The sequence below is a fragment of the Alligator mississippiensis genome, chromosome 4 (genome assembly GCF_030867095.1).
Source record: "Alligator mississippiensis isolate rAllMis1 chromosome 4, rAllMis1, whole genome shotgun sequence".
NCBI lineage: Eukaryota > Metazoa > Chordata > Crocodylia > Alligatoridae > Alligator > Alligator mississippiensis.
Window position 1 is genome coordinate 120,252,918 of NC_081827.1, and position 18,748 is coordinate 120,271,665.

The 18,748-nt window shown below is 40.5% G+C and overlaps 1 protein-coding gene across 6 annotated transcripts in view; it reads right to left on the reverse strand.

Moving 5' to 3' along the window:
* Positions 1 to 18,748, reverse strand: part of EPS8 (epidermal growth factor receptor pathway substrate 8) — a 195,370-nt gene that overhangs the window by 71,838 nt on the left and 104,784 nt on the right. For all 6 annotated transcript variants that reach the window (XM_059726544.1, XM_059726541.1, XM_059726542.1 and 3 more), the window contains 2 exons: positions 14,506 to 14,594; positions 12,387 to 12,460 (listed from right to left, as the gene is read on the reverse strand). In XM_059726544.1, coding sequence (XP_059582527.1) covers positions 12,387 to 12,460; positions 14,506 to 14,567 — 136 coding nt within the window. In that variant the 5' untranslated portion in view covers positions 14,568 to 14,594. The remainder of the gene's footprint in view (positions 1 to 12,386; positions 12,461 to 14,505; positions 14,595 to 18,748) is intronic.

Below are 18,748 nucleotides of genomic sequence, written 5' to 3' on the forward strand. Positions count from 1 at the left end.
GGCTCCCCAACCCCATTGTCCTGCATCCAAGTATACGTTACACTCAACTGTAGGACCCTGAACTCTAGTCCCAGTTCTCTCACTGATTGTCATTCTCCACTTCATTTTTCACTCTTTCATTGATTGCCTTCATTTTTCATGATTGTTTCTATAGGAAGGTTTTGTATTTGTATTTTAAGAGTTAACTATCATTCACCACCAATTTCACAGATAACTGCACTAAGTCACTTCAGGCAGACCTACAAATAGAACTCATGCGTCTAGGGGAACTGGCAACCAGTCATGATTGAATCCATTGTGCTATGGCTATTTTCAAGGCAGCTGATGAGCAGGGTGATGAAATGCATCAACTGCCCGAGATAGCATGTGGGTTTACTGTAGCACTTAGCTACTCAGAAAACCTGAAAATCCTATATCCTATAGAGCAAGCTAAGAAATCTCACAAAAACCTCAGAGTCATATGATCACTTTGGTATGACATCATGTGGCTGCTGAAGAAGACCAACTCTTATTGGAACTCAGATAATACAGAAGCACCTCACATCCTGGTCTCCTGTACCCAGTGAAAACCAAGATTCAAGCAAGATGAGCCACATCCTGCTTTAACATTCAAACTAATTCCTGATCCTTTAATGTCAATGCCTGAAAAGGCTCTGGTCTTTGCAGATGATTTGGTATCGTTGAGTTACCCTTGAACAGTAAAAACAATAATACAAAACATCTTAGAGCTGTGCCTACACCTTTCTTTTCTATCCGTGCTTTTCTATCCAGAGGTCTCAGGTTCAGTCCTCACAAATAAAGTAAAACACAGGTGTCATTTGCCTTTGCTTCTGATCCCAGCTCTGGCAGCTGTAAGTTTCTTTGTGATGACAAAGGAAGTTGCTATATCTTAGTATGGCCTACTATTCACAAAAGGATAAGAGAGCCCTATACCCCTACATAGTCTTACAGTGGGGTAAAAGAAGTATAAGGAGTGGAAATACATGATAAGCTTTTCACCATTGTAGCCCATCTACAATTCTCCTAGTATAATAGGCCCAGGAACTCTGTGGTTTCTTGGAGCTTACTACTATACAGGAAACATTCTGAAATCCTTTCAGTCCCTACTTTGAATCAAATATTTGAACAGTAAGAAAATCCACAATTTAAGCCTCTACCACCTAAGCTCCAGCACAATTATAATTACAGCTCTAAGCAGAACACACCTGTCTTTACTAACAAACTAAAGAGGCTATATTAGCAGCATTAGATACAGGGCTGAAAGATGTCAGTAATCTAACAATTTATTGTGCCACTGTCAGCCAGCTTACCCTTGAAGGAGAATTTAGAATCTCAAGCTCTTTCACCTCTATCACTCACTGCGAAACACTCAGCAAGGCACAAGTACTGGCTCCAAAAGAAGTCACACGTCTCCTGTAACAAGGAAAGGCCTTCCCACAGAAGACAGGTGGAGATACCAATTCATGGTCAAAGCTCATATCAGAAGCAAAGAACATTAATTTTAAAGAGGACTGGCCAGCACAGAGGGTCTCTCGTCTCTGAAATACATGACCATTCCCTCACTGAAACACGCACAAATTCTCCAGAGAATAGGTTATTCCAGGCAGGGAGTGAGTTTAGAAACAAAGATGCCTTTGACCCTTGGGAAACATTAAATTAGTCACCAGATTGGGCTCTGAGGAAGGTTTACCATGAATCCCAGATGGACATGACAGAACAAGATTTTTGCAATCTGGGATAAAAAATTATCTAATCACAATCACAACGGCCGATGCACAGGGAGCTCAGTATCAACAGTTTGCCACACACCTGGATGTTCAAAGGGTACCATGACCATAGAAAGCACAGTGTTCAGAACTAGTGTCTGATGCAGCAGTTCCCATCTCACCCTCCTGATGTCTGGGGATCTCAATCCAGGACTTTACATGCACCAGCAAGTTTAAAGGCAAGCGGTGCAGCACTATACCATGTGGGTTTTACAGGTGCTGGCACATGGGGCTCCCCCCACATTCTGGCACCTTTTATCATATAATTCATTGTGCAATAAATTTAACATCTGTCAGGGGTCCCTGACGTATGCATGAACATGCACACACGCAGCTAAGACTTCATCAAACAAATCTTATAACTAGTTGAGGGCCATGAAAAGTGTGGCTCCAGTTTAACTCTTATTGGACAAGCGCCCATGTCAGAAACAACATGCCATACCTCTTCCCAACAATAGGCTCAGATGAAAAAGTTGTGAAAACTGAACAATTTTGTGGACACTTTTTAAAAAAGATTGAGCCCAGTTGGTAACATGGTCCAAAGAAACATGCACCACAATAAAAAACAATTAACATGAAGAGAAAATTAGTAGAAGAAAGCACACAGCACTTGCACTTAAAAATGTGTCAAATGGTTTGGATGAAAAGGGATAACCTTACTATTCCCCCACATGTATTAAATGCCAGAACTTTATAAAGTCTTCATTTAGCACTGGAGGTTCAAAAGCAATGTAAGGCAACTTTGTTCAGCGTGACCACAGTGGAGGAACCACCTTTTAATATCAAGTCTTTAAAAACAAATCTAGCTAGTACTTTAAGTCTGATATCTTCAATACATGGATGTTTCCACAGAATCCTTTAAACCATTTTTAGAGGTGGAGGTGAATAATTTTCCTCCCTCCAAGTACCCTCATAATCACAAAACATTTTTATTTTAAGAATACCTTATCCTCCCATTTTTAAATTGCCTCAGTACCTTAGGAGCTGAAGCTCTCCTGTTCAGAAATTAAAAGTATGCAGTTGGGATCCACTAGCTTCACTGAGTTATAGAGCCAGTGGACCTAACCACTTCTGAAAACTCAACTTGGGCACTTAAGAAAAAATTGCCTTAGATGGTAAAGCTTAAGTAGAAAGATACTAAATTTTTAGATGTTTCTATATTATATAGGCCAGTGGATACAGAGGCTATGGCTGTTCCTGAAAAGTACACTGGACAGGAACAAAGACTGCTGCTCACCCAATTGCAAAGCAAAACTGAATCTGTTTCATCCAAACACAGAGTAAACTCCCCTATCCCTAAAGGGGCACATCCAGGACAGGCACAGTGATGCAGCTGCACCCCACTTTGATTTCTGCTCCATCCAAACTCTAAAACCAACTGCCTGGGAGGGGCAGAGGCATTTCTATGCAGGCAGGGCTCAGAGAGTCATTTGGTTTATTATCGTATCCTTGATTCCTGTTAATCTCTCTCCACGCCACAAGTGTTAACATTCCTCTAGCTTTTTTAATGATCTTCATGTTTCACCATTCAAGCTATCTTTTCTTCTGCAATATTGCTTTCTGTTAGCCATTCCTGGTAATCTCTCCTATTTTACAGCCCTGCTGACTCTTATTAACTCTAGCTAAAAATCTTAACTCATGTGTAGAAATAACTGATAATGAATTATTAGAAGTACTGTCAAGACACTCAAGACTAGATTTTGTTTTATGAATCTGAATAAGAGATGTACATTTAACTATAATGACTAAAGGACTAATGATACGATATCCTTTGACTATTTTTTGCCTAGCTTGTTCTATTTTGTTTTTTGATTTTATTTTATGTATACTCTAGGAAATTACTGAACATTCCAATAGCTGAATTGTTTTTTTTGCTTTGGTCATAAACTGAATGCTGTATCTACTTAAATATAAGATGAGGTTTCTCCCCCCCATCAGCATGGGGAAAAAAAGCACCTCATCTTATAATTGCATACAAGGAAACCTCATTAAATACACTGTCTATTATTAAACTGCTGCCAAAAGTAGCATGTGCTCATTCTTGGAGTTGATTAAATTCAGCTAACACTGAGTATGACTATAAAACACATGGTCCATATATTTTAATTTTTTTTCAATTTTGTTTCAAGAGCCAACTCAGTTCCAAATTCTACTGTGCAAAGCTAATAGTCAAGTTCCAAATTTTGACTGAGCAGAGCTCAATCACTGAAGTCTGTGTGGCTCTGCCACCGGGCAAGCGTCCTCTCTCCCAAACCCATCCATATGGGACTTTGGATGCTCCCCAAACCCATGGCAGGCATCCTATGTGTTAGCCCCAAGCCCAGAGGCCTTCAGGTTCAGATGCCCCTAGTCTTACTTGCTTCTCACCAAAAGCTGCAAGAAGCAAGATCGGGGGGGCGGGGCGGGGGGGGGGGAGTGTTAAGGCAGTCCCCCATTGCCACAAAATTGTGCAGTCCAGTTACCTGCATTTGGGGAAACTCAAAGGAGTCAGACTGCCTGGAATGCAAGAGACAGGCCTCATCCTGGTACTACACTTGACCTTAGGCCACAAGAGGCCAAGAAGGGATATTGGGCAAACATACTGTTGCAAACCTACCACAAACATAAGTTAATGCAGCCTACCTGAGTAAGATGTATGGTAGTGCCCATTGTGCTCAGTCCCACCCAGCACCAACTCTTTCAAGTCATGTACACTGAATACATTTAGAATTTCTCTTCACTCCTACAGTTAAGATGTGCCTTTCTTTCCATTTCCAATGATCCCTTAAATGTCTGGAAAACATCACCAGATGGGGCCCAAAATAGTTCATTTAGAATCCTTCTATCACCTCCTCTCATGTAATTAGTGTGGTCCTGCCTTCCATGAGACTGAGCTGGACCAAGTTTTCCTGCACCTCATCTCCATATACATTTTTGGAGGATCCCAGTACTTTTGACAAGAACATCCAGTTCTAGTCATGAGCGGGGGCTAATTAACACAAGGATCTTTTCAGGGCGTGGGGGGAGGAGTAACCTGGAGTAGATGCACATACTGAGCATGCTGAATTGTGGGACCACCATGGCTTGAAACTCTGTTGAATATGCAGGGAACGAGCCCAATGAACTCTATGGTAAATCGTGAGTCTTTTGGCTTTGGATTAATATCATATGCAGTTTGTACTAGATCTAAGTAGGTTCAAAAGTGCTGCTTAAAAGTGTGTTTTATGCAGTACCTGTGCCTAAACTTGAAGCAGTTTCAAAAAAGGTAAAATGCACCACTTCTGAATGAACTAAGTCTATGGGTACCTATAGTAATTTGTCTATATGCAAGTTACTGCTGTAATGTTTATTTCAAAGTCAGTGTTTTCAAATGTACCCCTAATTTCCATGTGCTCTGGGAGATCAGGGTTTGACAATAAAGGTGTAGGGTGGGTGAAGGGGCTGTTATCAAAAAAAGTTGAGGGAGGCAGAGGGCAAGAGGGACCACCTGACACCCCTCCCTCCCCCAGATTATTTTTTTCTGGTGTAGAAGTGGTAGGGGAACAAATTCAAGGTAAACCTTCAATAATTAGATTCTGTGTCTGCAAAATTATAACAAATATATAAATATTCCATACACAGAATCTAATTATTGTGAGGGTCATCTTATATTCACCATCATCTTATATTCAAGTAAATACAGTAATACAGGGCTAGTCCTTCTGCTCCCCCCGGTCCCTCCCAAACACTGTATTAGTAAAGCTTCTAATTTCTCTTTAACTGGAGGAAAATGTGGTTTATATGTGATGATGTGCCACACCATCTGCACCCTACTTTTCAGAATCCTAGATCCACCCATGAGTGCAGGAACAAACAAAAACTTCTTAACACTGGGGAAAAGGAAGGTATTATAGACATGCTGAAGTCAGCTGGGTGGGGCTATGGCTTCTCAAAATATTGTAATTAAAACAGTTACATTACTTTTCAGAAGTATTTTTTCTAGCTAGGCGTTACGAATGACCCCATGTGCATAGCAGAAGGCATAATTGTGGGATCACACATTAGATACAATTATGCATTATTGCTGGTTTAGGGGGAGCCTAATCCTGGGTTCCTCCTGTATTGGCAAGAAGCAGGCTCCCACAGCTGAGAGTCTCCTTTGCTGAGGGGGCTCCCAGCCACTGAAGCTACATGCAGCTGGGACCAAGAGTCCTGTGCTTGATGGACCTCTCAGTACCAGCTGCGCCACACACAGCCAGGACTGGGAGTCCCACACCCAACAGGGCTCTCAGTCCTAGCTGCACATGTGTGAGACTGAAAGTCCCATCAGGTATAGGGACTCAGTCCCAGATGCATGTTTCATACAGCCGGGACCGATATGTCAGTCATGAGTGGGACTCTAGGTCCCAGCTGCATGCGTGAGCCCAGCATCTCATGTACCCCCAAGTATTGGGAAGCACAGTAGCTGCATTCTCCCAGGCCCAGAGGTTTCACACTGGGCATGATGCACCTCCGTTACTGGAAACTTTGTCAGCTGATGGGGTTCCCAACCACAAGAAAGACTCTGCTATGCGCACAAAGTCTTAAGGTAATTGCAAAATTAACCAGTTAATTGTGCTATATCTGAAATGTGCATGTGGGGAGGGAGTGTATGGGGTGTCTAAATGGCCTGTATGCTTCTTTTGTCCCTTCTATCCAATTTACAGATATTTGGTGGCACTGACAGCCTAATGCTCTTTTGCTTCTACAGAACTAAGAACACACAAGTAGCACAGTGCATATTTTTATGTCAGGTTCCTGCCAATATGTCTTGCATCTGACCTACAAGATAATTGAATCTCCAAGCCCATTCAGTTCTTGGCAACTGCAGCTGTGGTTTTGTGATATATCTACTACTATAGGAAATAGAGCAAGATGGCCAAATCATTTTATATGGGCTATCAGTCAGCAATTACACAGTACAAGTGTCAGTTAATACTAACCTGGACTGAATTTTAATAGGTATTCAGAGGTGAAACTATTTTGTCCATTACTGATTCCAAATCGATCCATCTGTCTCTGTTTTTACCCATACATGAAAATTACACACCAGAAATTATCTACTATGTTGAAAATAAAATTCTCAGGAAACTATATCACCTAACTACAGATAAAACCAAGAACATATGCACATAGCTAAGCCAATTTGCTACACATAGTAACTGAAAGTTAATGGACTTTTTCTATAACGATGATGTTAATAATAATAATAAACTGGAAAAAGCCAGAAATTTTAACCTTCATATTCTGGACCTACAAAAAGTAGAATGATCAAACTGAACCCTGATTGTTACTCTTTTTACCCATAGCCTAATGCTATAAACACACGCAATATGTCTGTCAAGTGAATGCGCGCAGAATGCAGAAATTCCTACTTGAAAAAAAAAAAAAAAAAAAAAGATCACCAGGGTATTTGGTTAAAAAAATAAAATAATAAAAAAAATTATACATATAAATAAATAAATAAATAAATAAAAAACAGGAGCTGCATTGGAGCATATAATGGGAGTTGGGTTTTTAGTCCTTTTCTTAGTCGCCTTGCCAGTTTATCACCGCTCTTCAGAAAATTACCTTATGCTATTTTCCCCCTAACAAACTCACATCCAGCCCTTGTGTTATCTCAATTACAGGGTATGCACTGTGTCGCCTCTATAGATTTCATAGACAGTAGGGCTGGAAGGGACCTCGGAAGATCATCGAGTCCAGCCCCCTGCCCAAAGGGCAGGAAGTCAGCTGGGTTCATAGGATCCCAGCAAGATAAGCATCCAGTTTACTCGTGAATGTGTTCAATGTAGGTGCTTGAACCACCTTCGGTGGCAGGCTGTTCCAGACCTTGGGGGCTCGGACAGTAAAGAAACTCTTCCTTATGTCCAGCCTGAAACGGTCTTGTAGTAGTTTATGACCATTCGACCTAGTCGTCATCCCTTGGGGCGCTCTGGTGAACAAATGTTCCCTCAGATACTGGTGGTCACCCCTGATAAACTTATAGGTGGCCATCAGATCACACCTGAGCCTGCGCTTTTCCAGGCTAAAGAGCCCCAGGGCTCTCAGCCTGTCATCGTAGGGTCTGCTTCCCTGACCTCTGATCATGCGCGTGGCTCTTCTCTGGACTCTCTCAAGCTTCTCCACATCCTTTTTGAATTGTGGAGCCCAAAACTGGACGCAGTACTCCAGCTGCGGCCTCACTAAGGCCGAGTACAGGGGGAGAATGACGTCCCGGGATTTGCTTGAGAAGCATCTATGGATGCAAGCCAGCGTTTTGGTCGCTTTACTAGCCACAGCATCGCATTGCAGGCTCATGTTCATCTTGTGGTCAATGATGACCCCCAAGTCTCTTTCTTCCATAGTGCTAGCCAGCGTAGCACTGCCGAGCCTATAAGGATGCTGCGGGTTTTTCTTCTCAAGGTGGAGAACCTTGCATTTATCAGCGTTGAACACCATCAGATTCTCGTCCACCCACTTGCTGAGCCTGTCCAGGTCAGCCTGGATCACCCGCCTGTCTACTGGTGTGGATGCTTTGCTCCAAAGTTCAGTGTCATCGGCAAACTTGGCCAGTCCGCTTCTGACTCCAGTGTCCACATCATTAATGAAGATGTTGAACAATATGGGTCCAAAGACAGAGCCTTGGGGGACCCCACTGGTCACAGGACACCACGATGAGTGACTTCCATCAATTACTACCCTCTGGGTCCGACCCCGGAGCCAATTTCCCAGCCAGTGGATCGTGGGGGACCCAAGGCGACAATTGGCCAGTTTCACCAAGAGGTGATCATGGGATACCAGATCGAAGGCTTTTTTGAAGTCAAGATATATGACATCAAGCTCTTCTCCCTTGTCCAGGTGATAGGTCACCTGGTCGTAGAAGGAAATGAGATTGGTCAAGCAAGACCTACCCGCAACAAACCCGTGCTGGCTATCCCTTAAGATGTTGGCATCGGCCAGTCCATTAAGGATGGCCTCTTTAATAAACTTTTCTAAGATCTTCCCCGGGATAGAAGTCAGGCTAATGGGCCTATAGTTAGCTGGATCCACTTTCCTCCCTTTCTTGAAGATAGGCACCACATTGGCCTTCTTCTAGTCTTCGGGCACTACACCAGAGCGCCAAGAGTTTTCAAAGATCCGTGCTAGAGGCTGGGCTATGATGCTCGCCAGCTCCTTGAGTACCCTGGGGTGAAGATTGTCAGGGCCGGCTGACTTGAAGGTATCCAGCTTCTCAAGATGTTCCTTCACGAAGTCAGCATTAATGGAGGGCAGGGGATCACCCTCACCCAGACTTCCCTGTCCCGTAGCGGGCATGGGCGTCCCATGGGACTGATGAAAGACCGACACAAAGTACCCATTTAATAGGTTGGTGACATCTTTGGTGACATCTTTAACCCATGTAGTACCCTAGGGTTGATACAGGGAGACTATTCCACTGAGGTCCAGGTCCAGACCCCAAGCAGAAATAAAAACTGGCCAGGCATGCCTCACTTAACCCTTAATGCTTTATCCTGGGACACTTCCAATATCCTCCCCCAAGACATTTATCTGTACTACTTTTGCTGCTCATAACTATTCACTCTGTCACCTCTGGATTTTAGTACCATCTTCTTCCTGGTAATTCCTCCCTCACTGGGAGCCCTACCCAGGACTCTGAGTAGATATTACTCCTTTGGCTTCCTACCCTGTGTTAACCTTCTCTACCTAGCTAATAGTCTTTATAAGGCTGTAGTAGGTGGAGTCAAAAAATGGTAGACAGACTAGCTCTTAAGGGGGATGCCCATCTATACATAATATGAGGTTCTGGTTGTGTATGTCCCTAGTTCTAGTCAACACTGGTTTGTGATAGCAAACTAGGATTTACTTTTAACGCAATTTTAATATATATTTTTAATACAATTGTTTTACAAGCTGTGCATGTGTGCATGTGTACAAATACTGAATTTAAACCATTCAGAATCAAGCTAGTAGAGGCTTTTAAAAAAGGAGCTCCATAACAAAGCAGACTTTTAACACTTGATGCCTAGCTGTTTACATTAAAAAAACAAAACAAAAAAACCTCTGCGTGTTCAGTATAGAAAGCAAGTGAGTTTGCAAATAGCAACCATAAAAAAAATTGGTGCTGTCACAGAATCCTGAACTTTGAGAATCTGAGCTAGGCAGACTAGAAGATCTTAGGGTTTATGTAATCTTGGAATATTTTGGTTAGATCACAAAGTCTGGATGCTAACATTGCAAGAGTGATTTATATTGCCCTATTGTATCTACAAGCAATTCACACTTCCACATTAATAAAACTAATATAAAATCTGTGGAAATGGAGATCTTCTCTTGATATCTTTTATTACACCAAATAAGTAGTTAGAAAAATTGTTCTTTGAAAGCTTTTGGGCACAAACAACCTTCTTTAGGCATAGAGAGAATCTGCTGCTGTCATAGATTCTCCCTATGCCTAAAGAGGAGTGTAAGAGAGAACCAGACGTAGCACAGCATAAGAGATAACCAAGTGTAGCACAAAGCTTAATAATAGGGCAGAGTGGCAACAGACTGTTAGGAGTTCAGGGTGCCTATAGATGATTAGGACCCCTGCTTTAACTCATAGTGCTTTACACAAAGTGCCATGAGTTAAAGCCCCATGCCCCTCCCCTGACCCAAGAGACATTTGCTTGGGGGGGGGGGGGCAGGGGTGGGAGAGGGGTAGAAATTGAGCCTGCCTGTACTGGCCCTGGCTAGCAGGCAGGGGTGCTCCAGCAGCCTCTGAGGAGGCTGCTGAATTGCCCCTCTCCCTAGTCCCACACCCAGCTCGGGGGCTGTCAGAGGGGGAGGGATCATTTGAGGCTATGAAAGCATCTAGCATCCTGATAATCTGACAAAACCTTTCATAGCATCTGACAAAACAAGCTGTTGCCCACAAAAGTTTATGCTTTTTTGAACAACTTAGTTTCTACGGTGTCACCCTGCCTTGCCTTCTGCTTGACTTCAAATTAACATGGCTAACTACTACTCCCTGCAGAGCTGAATGGTGTTTCTGTTATCAAAACTCAACCCAGGCTCACTTACTTTTTTGTTAGCCTGTGGGGCCAAAGAGGAAAAAGGGATGCATAAAGAAGATTATCTACAAATATAATGTTATTTCATTAAGTACTTTAAGCATTCATAATGGAGCTGGATTAACACAAAGCATAAAAGAATCCAAGAGTGATCTAAGTTAACGGAAAGCTCTCAGTTAAGTCTCCTTCATTTGCCCACTGTACTCATGTCTGTGCTTTCTCCATATCCCAGGCTACACATTAACAAATATAAAATATAAAAGTTTATTTCCAGTAGGGAAGACCAGTTCACAAACACATCCCATGTATTATACAACATTATAGAATATATAGCAATAATCTATAATTGCTAATTAACAGCTGTAAAAAACACATTTCCTTTTTTCAAGCACTTACAGAGGGAAAGTAATGCCAGAGTACTGAAATGCAATTACCACTTTATGGATTAAGCAAATGTAGTCAATTTTGGTTTACTTTAACCTCTTCCCAGACTACAAGAGCAGTTCTTGGCAGAGATTTTTCTACCCAATTGAAAGATTAAAACAGTAAAAAAAAAAAATGTACAGAAAGATTAAGCTGTCACGTCCAAAATCAAAGTCATCAAGGGCACATGTGTATGGCATGATGCAATGCCAGAGTTATCCAGGCTACCTCATTCAGCAAGTCCAAGTAGCCAGGACAGAGCACTGCATTAACATGGCTATTTCGCTTCACTTCCCTTCCCCCAGCTGACTTTTTCAAAGATGGTTTCAGTATCTCAACACAGGAATTCATTGTGCCATGATGATATACTCTAAGTGACAGCGCAGGGAACAGAAGTGAAAAGTCCAGACTCCCAGCATCCTCCTGGAACTATTAATCCATGATTCAAGAGAGGACAAATGTTAGGCCCATTCAGCTTGACAGAGTTAGTAGTTATGTTCAACAATAATAAACTTGTTTTGTCTTCAGTCCTCTCTCGCCACGGAACTGCAAGCGGTTTATAAACAATAATGGATTAAGCCTAATGCCAAGACTGACAGGTAAATATTATTATTGCCTTTATGCAAAATAGAGAAACTAAAGGGGTTGTCACAGGACATAATTATTACGAAGTAATCTACCATGGATATTATTCTACTGTAAATTTACCCTGTGGTAAAGAAAGGACATACAACCAGCTCTGGCAAGCTAGCTGCCTGCAGTAGGCACTTTTATACTGCCTGGCCACTCAGCTTCACACAGTAAAAGTAAGTCACTATGTGTAAATGTGCTGTGTGTCTGCCCCCTGATTCATGAAATGTTTATTTAGCTGTGATAAGTCTGTGACACCACTGGGAACAGACCCCAGATCTCCCAATTTCACACTGTCCACCTTATTGAAGGAGTAGTCTTCTGGTATCATATTAAGTACTGTATCAGTGTTACCCCCTTACGGTTGGTGGTTGGAAACTATCTATAAAATTATATAAAATATAAAAATATATCACACAACATTCTCTAGCACAATTAGATTCAACTCGGATATGATTTTATGATATCCCGATACTTACATTGTCATAATTGATATATAACCAAATAATAGATTTAGAATCCCAGAAGGCAACCTTACCATAGAGAGCCTTTGCGCTCGTTTTCGAACTTTGTTCCCTCTCTGCCTGTGCAAAGGTAGGCGAGCCATATCCACTGTAATAAAATGATCATGGTTAGTTTATTTACAGGGTCTGTCTGCTACAAGTAGAAGGCCTTTATGAAGGCTTGTAAACATATGCAAGGACACACTCATACCCTAGTACTACCAATTAGGGCAACAATAATGCACATCCCATGTCATGTGCTAACTACGCATAATTCACTCAGACTGTAAACTATTTGGAGCAGGGCATGGGTTTGTACAGAGCATAGTGGGCCCTGGTCCACAATTGGGGCTTCCAGTCACTACTAGAAAACAATTATTACTCTTACCAACATAAACATTAAAAAAAATGAGGGAAAGAATTATTGATTAACTGTCCACTGTTCTAAAAGTGGAGTGTTTCTCTTATGAAAAAGAAAAGCAAAAGAACAATTGATTACATTGGGCTATAATGAAAAGAACAAGCAATTTCTTCCCTGAGTAGATACAAGAATGTATCACAAATATCCAAAAGGCAGGCCACAGTGGCACCTGAGGATGACTTGCATGTTACACTTAAACCATGCTAAATCTGTGGGATGTTAAGTGGTATTAAAGTTAGAATGTGCTATGAGCAGTTGCACATTAAGGGTTAATACCATTTCTTGTCTACACAGATCTACTTGCCATTACAGGGCTAGTGGACAGAAGTGTGACTAGGAGCTCAGACAACCTCACTCTATGCTTGCTTTGGGTGGCAGGGGAGAGGCCAGAGGAGTAGTGGCAGAAACATGGAGCTTGGAGACTTACAGGCATGGGTACTATGGCTTCAATCCATAGCCTGCCGCTCCCTTCCTCCTTCCCTGCCCCTGCCCGCCCCCGACACCGCTTCTCGTCCTGGCGTGTGCTGCAGGGAAAAAATCATTTAACCTCAGCTCCATGCTGGAGGCAGAGCTACCAGAGTTTAGTATGGTGGCAGCATGGAGCAACAGGGAAGCACACTTCCCTGCTGACTAAGGCTCCATCCTTCTGCTGTGCTAAACCCTGGGGGGATCCATCTTGGTAGCACAGTCCTCTTTCTGCTCCCCACCTTAACCCCTAGATTAGAACAGGAGGTGTGGAGAGAAGCCACAATACCCATTAAGCTGCCTAACTAGGAGACAGCCAGCTATGCTTGGGAAAAATGGGCCAGGAGGCATGGGAATATTTAAATTAACTTTGAGTAAATGAGCTAATTGAACATTTCTGTGGCCTTTGTCTGGTTCTGGGTGAAAGCCTTGGAGGGCTGAGACTTGGTTGGGGGGTAAGGGGTGGAAGCTGGGATCAGGTCAGCAGGGGTTAGTGGAGGGCTCCCCACAGCACAGACCTTACCCACTATCCCCACCCAAGGACAGGAATGCAGAAACCTGAAAAGGGAAGCCAGTGCCCCCATGCCTTTCCATCTCCCAGCTCCATATCCAGATTATTGAAATTGCCCTGCTCCTAGAATTGGCAGGGCAGGGTAGGGTCCCACCTGCTACTAGACAGTACCATCCCCTGGGCAGTAGACAAAGGAAATGCATGCTTTTCAGTACTAGATTAAAATCAGTTCATTTCTGTAGACTGATGCCCTGCCTCTGTCAGTTAGCAGTATGTCACCTGCCCAGAAAACATCAGGTACCAACCCCCACCAATAAACATATACACACATTATATCATTCTGTGCAAGGGGAGATGGAGATATTTTCTGACCCATGTAAAGAATGGTCTAACCTCTGAAGAAGGGGATAAATTAGTGCTTGAATTTAGCACAGACTTAATCATGTTAATCGGGTTCACCCTCTCCAAGCAAATAAATACATATCTTATTGCTGCTGTGGTATATCTCCTTGCTACACGCAGGCTGAAGAAGCCATTCAACAATATGGCTTTAAATTACTAACACTAAGACAAAAAAATGTAATGTACTGAGGTTGTTTTTCAATGAGGTTACATAATACAGAATCTGAGAATTCTCTTATAAAAAAAAGTGTCACATTTTTCTTATTGCTATTGGTGATTTTTTGTTTTGTTTACAAATGAGAAAACACACTTATTTTTTCTTGGTAGGTGAGGGAAAGAGTGAAGGAAAACTTACTTGATTTGAGAAGAGTAATTTCCATATCCACCAGGAGGGGTATTTGAAATATGTCCATTCATTGTAGTCTTCACTCACTAAGGGAAAATCTGGAGGAAAAATAAATATGTTAAGTTTATATGATGGAATTATACACATAGGCTGGGTATGGAAGTAGAAACAATTAGAAAAATATGGTACACATCTGAAAGTTAAGAAGGAAGCACCCAGCACAATTTAAAATTATTGTAATAGTTACAGTAGGTTCTAGGGGTGCTCCTACAATAGATTAGAAGCCTACAATGCTCCATGCCATACAAGAGTAGAATAAAGGATGGCTCCTGTGTACAGGAGAAAACAGTCTAAGATTAAATAAAACATTCTTAAAGTTTAAATGTAAACAGTTTGGTACCCCAGAAGAATCCACTGTGTGTTAAAAAAAGGCTACATTTCATGAGCTTGTAAACAATGAAATTTCTTTGTCCACAATATTAAGGTGAGGTATTCCCTCCATATGTACATGGAAGATTTACATTAATATTGGAAAAAAAGCATTCAATGGATGGATGGATATAAGAGGAAAGGAAAAAAAAAACACCTTGATATTTGGGAAATAGCCATAAGACTGAAGTAGATAATATTCTAGGCAAATCAAGTATCTAACGGTACTGATCCGAGTCATGGTTGCCAAACTTAAACACAGAGAACATTCCACTTTACATGAACAACTAAAATATGAAGTAGTGTCTTATTCTCTATAGCTTTTTGTCATATCACTCAATGCTGTTTTCTCTCATCTTTTAAATTCATGTCTCTCCCACTTGAGACATGTGGTACATGTCATCTACAGGGAAATTTGAAGGAACTAAGTATTTTTAGCTTAGAGAAAAGGAGATGTAGAGGAAATAACAGTTTTCAAATATTTGAAAGGTTTGACATAAAGAAGATGTAGACCAAATACTTTCCCTTGCTTCAGAAAGCAGGATACAATATAATGGGTTTAAACTTCTGCAAAATGTCAGAGAAAAAATTTCAGGGTGGGATGGAGGAAGGGGAGGAGGGAAAACCTAATTTTTAATGTGCTACTGCCCTGACAGTAAAGAATTTGCCCAGGGAAGTTGTGGAATCTTATTCATAGGAGGTGTTCAAGAAAAGGCTGTATAAGCATTTGTTTGAGAAACAGAAGTTTAGAAATGGAGCATCTTGCACGTTTGTTCAGGGGATCGGTCCCTGGAGGTTTCTTCCAACTCTCATTTTTTTCCCCTAAAGAATGGATAATTTACTACTTCCCTGTACTTGGCTAAATTAAAACATTCTGTTATCTCAGCAAAATTTGCCAACTCACAATGCACCCCTCCTTTTAGATCAATAAATATACTAAATACCACGGCATCTAGTCCTGATCCCTTGGTTGTGCTACTACTAACATCTTTCTACATGGAGAATTGCTCATTTATTCTTATACCCCTCATCCTCTCCCCCGTGTCCCTTAGTTCTTCTTCAGTTTGACATCCCTTTACCATTCACCCTGTATTTAGTTTCCTTTGAATGACTGAATGAAAAGCTTAACTAAAATATATCCACCAGTTGTCTTTTATTCATCATTTATAATAAGCTTTTAAAATTTTTAATGGTTCATTAATTGCACTGGTCTCACCATTTCATGATTTGTGTGTTTACATGTTAAACTTCACAGTTGTATTTTCAAGGAACTACTGTTTTTTTTAGATCTAGATGGAGGCAAATTGACTGTTTCCAGAATTTTTAAAATTCTTAAGATTGAGTATAAACATCCCATTCCTCCGATACAGATTACCTTATTTAACAGGCATAGTATATGTTTATTGACAACTACATCAATCTTTGATTTCTTAAAACATTTCCAGTATTTTGTTTCTATTTATAGCCTTTACTTTATAAAATGAGGGAAGGAAACAAATATCTTCAGTAAAAATCAAATCATATATTAAGACTTACGATAAATATATGGAGCAAGGCATACAGACTGCAATTGAAATTTAAACTAGAATGCAGTGCTGTTTACACCCATTTACAATAGCTCACAAAGTAGATTTTCATGTTATCAGAAAAAAGCAGCATTTTTTTTAGTTACATAGACTATTATACTTTTTTTTTTTTAAATGTATCTTCTATACTCCTTTGAAATTAAATGAAGAATACTATGGAAATTGTCATGATACATACATACTTAAAACCCCTTTCAATTCTTGGGCCAAGCCACCCCAGGAAATCAAACCAAACTATATAATAGTAAAAAAAATGCTCTTCATTACTCAAATTACATTCCTTTTAAGCCCAACATGCTAAAATTATACACTAATAACATTCAACATTTTAAACCCAAGTGTGTCAAAAACAATTTTAGGGAAAATATTTGCTTTCCTTTAAACTAAATGTATAATGGTCTAGGGAAACAAATTATTATTAAAAAAAAAATCTCAAAAAAATTGTCCCACAGAAAAGACACTAGGAAAACAGTGTTAAACAAGTTACCCCCTAATAACAATTAACAACAACTCCACTTCCTTTTTAATTTTTCCTCTCACCTCAACTCAGCAGTTTACAATCAAGTAAACTGGTATCGCTGGCACATATTTTTAAGATAAACATCCTTCAAAATTACCTGTAATATGTACCTGTAAATGGATTTGAATCATCAGAATGGTATTTATGAAACTTTTTTTCCCCACAGAGTATTATTTTCTGCTTCAAGGTACTACTATACTTTAATACTTCTGTGAGAAATTAGTATCAAAAGGAATAAATCCCCAATTAAAAATTAAAGTAATACCATAGTTTATATATATATATATATATATATATATATATATATATATATATATATATAAACTATATAAAAAGTGTAGTACTATCACAGCAGAGTTTTTACTTTGAAAAAGATGACTGCATGATATCCTGCAAGGATTTCTCAATGCTATGGTGGTGGGCAGCAGAATAAAACAATAAGGTCTGAAGCTTTTGTACTGATTCAGTTATTTCAATAAGGTACTGATTTAAAAAAAAGATAATGGAAAAATTAGTAGAAGCCCTAATACCAACAAAAGGGTACTTTATGATGACATAATTTAATTCATAAGACACAACCATTTCTAAGCATTTGAATATTGTGGCGGTGAGAAGAACTGTACCATTTTCACCATACAGCTATCATTAGCAGTACACTGTATATGTATAAACAAGATGATAGCTAGTAACATTGAGATTTGATGCCACTTGATTTGCTATACACACTTAGGATTACTTTTTGTATAGCTATCTGACAGAATCATAGTAAAACAGAGCTGCGAGGGACCTCTGAGGTTATCTAGTTCAACTCCATGCTCAAGACAGGATCAGCTCTAACTAACCTTAACCCTAACAAACCATCCCTGTCAAATGTTTGCTTAAACCACTCTTTAAAAATTTCCAAGGATGGAGATTCCACCATTTCTCTGGGAAGCCTGTTCCAATGCTTAACCACCAGCAGAGTGAGAAAATTCCCCCTAATATTTAACCTAAATTTCCATTGCAACTTTTTGAGACCATTGATCCTAGTTTTGTTCACTGCAGCCAGAGAAGAGTCTACAGTATCTTCTTTACAACCACCCATCAGGCATTTGAAGACTTACTAAATTGCCCTCTCTCTCCAGACTAAATACTTCTAATTATTTTCTCCTTTCTTAGTAAATCATCTTTCCCAGACCTCTAAATCTTTGTGCTACTCTTTTGGATTCTTAAAATAGACTCTAATTATTCCACATCTTTTTTTGAAGTTCAGGGTCCAAAATTGGACCCAATATTCCAGGTGAGGCCACACCAGTACCAAACAGACTGGAAGGAACGTGTTCCTTGTTTTGCAAGTGACTTACCATTAACATAACCCAATATACTATTGCTTTGGGTTCGTTGGTTTTTCCAATACACTGTTGGCTCATATTCAGTTTATGCTCTACTGTAATCCCCAGATGCTAGTTTTCCATCATGGAAGCCTAACTGAGCATTCCCCAGTCTGTATATGTCAAGTCAAGTCAAAACAGTCCCGAGACCACATGGACCACTGGGGAACCTCTGATGTAGCAATAACTTTCTTCCATTCTTCCCAGTCTTTTGCAACCCTTGTACAGTCAGTCAGTTTTAATCCTGTCCAGTTTTTGATGTTGATGTTTCTGCTTGTCCTAGGTCTTCCTCCTCCTCTTCATCCATCCACAGCAACCTACATGATAGTGTTGGTAAGGGTGCTGGG